Genomic DNA, 3,776 nt, shown 5'->3' with positions numbered 1-3,776 from the left:
ACTACCGAAAGCATACACAATAACTAAATTATTGCAAATTAATATCTATTAGAAAAACCCGAATTATGCCATCAGTCCAATTCTTACTTAACCTTGTTTGTTGTGCATTTTGTCTCTTTTCCGGTGAACGAAACATTACAAAATACAAATGAACGGAGGTGAAGAGAGTTTGGAACCATAACTGTGTAAAAGTGCACAAGAAGAGGTCATGAAAAAAGTCCTTATCTCTGCCATCAATACAATTTTAACTTAAAATCACCAGCAGGAAGTAAGACAATATTATCATTTGTGGATTATTAACACAATACAGTATCAATATTCCTTGTTTTTCACATATTACAGATATTGTAAATACCGTTAGACCATGAAACCCCTATTGCTCTATTTTTAAATAGATCCTGTGTTTGAGTGTTTTCATTTGAAAGGCTCACAGGCACTGTGTTTGTGTAAAGTGGTGATCTAACAGACAATGTCCTGAACTGACGGTGCGTTCAGGAACCGACCTGCTGAAGTGGGCTGTTGTTCCACTCAGACTGGTTTGGCTCTCCATCAAATCTGTCAAGTGCAATTAACAACCTCATATGTGCGCTGAATTCCCACACACACAAACACACAAAAGGCCTGGGGATGACAGAGAGAAGGGGGTGGGGGTCATTTCAGTAATGAAGGTGAGGGGGAGGAGCAGCTCAGTCTGCACGTCAACAGGGATAGGATAGTTCAATGCTGAACAAATTATAATGCAGTTTAAGAAATAACGCCTTACAGAAAATGTCTACTGTACAATTTGAGTGAAGTGCTGTACTTAGAATAGATCATCACTGAAGTCAAAGTAGAAACCTATGGACTTAAAATATTCAATTACAAAGGACCTGAATTCTTAAGTAAAAGTAAAAAAGTATTTCCATCAAAATGTACCTAATGTACCAAAAGTACTTGTTCACCACAGTGACCCATTTCAGAAAGAGAGTACTGATATATGATCAGCTTATCAAAACGGAAAGTAGTGGCTACGCTCTTTTTATAGTATTATTTTTATTATATTTTATTATTATTATCACTGACAAATACATGTAAGAGCATTTTAATGTTAAAGAAAAAAATCTACTTTAGATACTTAAGAAAACACACAATTGATTATTAGTACAATACTGCATCATGTATGCACATCATGCGTAAGTATTTAATAAATATAGCGGAGTAAAAGTAAACGATCTCCCTTTAGTAAGGGAAATATTCAAGTAAAGTACAATACGCCAATATAAGACTTGCAGTTAAGTACTTAATACAGTGCTCCACTGTCGAAATGACTTGTTTTTGTGTCCTCTTCACACCTGTGGATGCCCCCAGCTGCTCTCAGGGTGACGATGAGGGAGTCCAGCCTGGAGGCGGTGCAGGGTGACGAGGTGCTGCTGCCCTGCTCCTTCTTCACCTCCAGCCCGCTCTCCAGACTCAACGTCATCTGGACCATGGCCCCCTTATCCAGTCCTGAGACCCCCAAACAGGTCTGTGTCTTAACACACACACACACACACACACACACACACACACACACACACACACACACACACACACACACACACACACACACACACACACACACATCGAGAGTTGGGAGGCTTACTTTAAAACTGTATTCAGATCAATTACTAGTTACCTGTTCAAAAAAAGGTGATCTAATCTTAGTACAAAATAATTACTTTTGGATCACCTTAATATCAAATGCAATGCAAATAATTAGAGATAAAGAAAAGACAGAAAAATAAATATCAATACTGTGTATTGTATAATGTGTATTATGTAAGAAAACATAGAAATGTACCTTTAGGAAATAAGAAACCAAGATATTTAGTATCAAAAATGTGTCGTCAGTGTTTTGCTTTTAGGGAAACCTGCCTTTCACTAAGCAAACTCAGGCAGTGGATCAACACTGAAACACCGGACCACATATTACAGTTTTTAATAACATTTAGGAAACAACAATTGTTCAGTTTTAGTTTATTAAAATACAGAACATGCTCAGATTCACACTGAATGTGTCTGATCTCACTTGCAGGTGATTGTGTACGACCATGGTCAGGTGATCGAAGACCCCTCACTCATTGGCAGGGTGGGTTTTACAGGTAAGACCACTGAAACCCTCTCTTATCTGAATTGTGATGTTTGTGTTTTCACATGGATAATACTCAAAATACTTATTTGGATTTTCACATGTTGATCTGAAATGATTTAAGGATTCATAAAAACATTTAAGACATGATACAAATCTGACCGACTGCAGGTATACCGTGGAGCGCAGACATCTCCCTGAATGACACCCTAATATCAGATGCTGGTATTTACCGCTGCATGGTCAACAACCCTCCAGAGACGGCAGATCCCGGCATCGGAGAGCTGGAGCTCAGCGTGCTGGGTGAGTGAGTCACAAACCCTCCACTTTAAATGTTCTGTTAGTCTTTATTATTTACCTACCTTTATATTGTTTTATTTATTTTATAGGTCTTAATCTTTTAATTTGAATTTCTGTTGTATACCTATATGTTCACTTTGTTTTATGGGGTTTTATATTTTATATTGTTGCATTGACTTAGTTGTCTTGTGTCTTATCTGTCAGAGAGAAACCATTATTTATTTTATTTTATTTTAATTATCATACCTTTGACCTCCTTGTGTCTATTAACCTGATAACATGTTATATTTTGCTGCATGTACAGGTCTGTAAAGTTCTTAACAAATAATCAGAGGGGAATTTCTTGTGGTTTATTTTTAACTTGTGATGTGTCATTTTGTACTTTGAGCTCCATGTGTTGTATGAAAAGTGCTATATAAATAAAGCTTTATTATGATTATATATTAGAAGAAAACACCACTTTTTTATGTACGTATTTTTTTAATTTAGATTTCCTTTTTAGTATTTGTTATATTTGTCCTTTCCATTGGGGCTAAACAGGTCCACACGCAAGTCGTTTTTAGCCATGCTAGCAGCGTGGATCATTTCTACACCACCGCCTGGACTGAAATAAAATATAATATAAAAATATAATTCCTCTTCTAACATTATGATTGATTGACATGACATTTCATACCCACATTCATGGTCTCCAGAGGATGAGTCCTAATAACTTTGGGGATCTGTTAACTGTAGTCATACCCATGGATTGTATATTCAGTATAAAAAAAGTTGATGCAATGGGTTGGATGTTTTTCTCCTGGTTATCACTTCTCTAGTGTGCTTGATCTACTTACATATTCCTTTAATCAAATGCTTTGGTTTAAATACCTGCAAACCCTGAAATGTCTGTTAAGGTCATTCTCACAGCAAAGCATTGAAACACTGAACTCACATCTATCCGTGAGCGTTTCCCTGCATCTCATACTGAGAAACTCCTCTACTGATTTGTGTTGAAGCGCCCCCCTCGCTGCCTGTGTGCCAGTGGGGCGGAGACATTGATGTGGGAGGAAGTGTCACGCTGTCCTGCTCCGTGGCCGAGGGCATCCCCACCCCAGAGATCCGCTGGGACAAACTGAATCCAGAGGAGATCGCACTACCCATCAACATGGACGGTCAGTGACAAAGATACACACACGCACCCATCATCATCACCTTGGAGGTCATTATTTTAATTTGACAGGGTATTCAAGATCCCAAAGATAGCAAACAAGGTCAGGGAATTCAATATACAATTGAATATTGCACGTGAGAACTCACAAGAGACTTTATTAGAAGAAGAATGGTTCATCTTTTCTTTTTCTTTTTATATATGGAAAAGCTTGATTCT

General features: G+C 37.7%; 1 protein-coding gene across 1 annotated transcript; it reads left to right on the top strand.

Moving 5' to 3' along the window:
• Positions 1 to 1,364: 1,364 nt before the first annotated feature.
• LOC104949078 (immunoglobulin superfamily member 11) lies at positions 1,365 to 3,561 on the top strand (the record flags this gene model as incomplete). The annotated part of the gene is made up of 4 exons (XM_010775362.1): positions 1,365 to 1,502; positions 2,054 to 2,120; positions 2,279 to 2,410; positions 3,406 to 3,561. Coding segments are annotated over exons 1-4 (493 nt in total), but the record flags the coding sequence as incomplete, so codon positions are not given.
• Between the last annotated feature and the right edge of the window lie 215 nt (positions 3,562 to 3,776).

Source organism: Notothenia coriiceps, unplaced genomic scaffold (genome assembly GCF_000735185.1).
Source record: "Notothenia coriiceps isolate Sejong01 unplaced genomic scaffold, NC01 NC01_scaffold00015655, whole genome shotgun sequence".
Classification (NCBI taxonomy): domain Eukaryota; kingdom Metazoa; phylum Chordata; class Actinopteri; order Perciformes; family Nototheniidae; genus Notothenia; species Notothenia coriiceps.
Note: the sequence above shows the minus strand (reverse complement) of the source record. Positions and strands in the feature narration are given on the sequence as shown.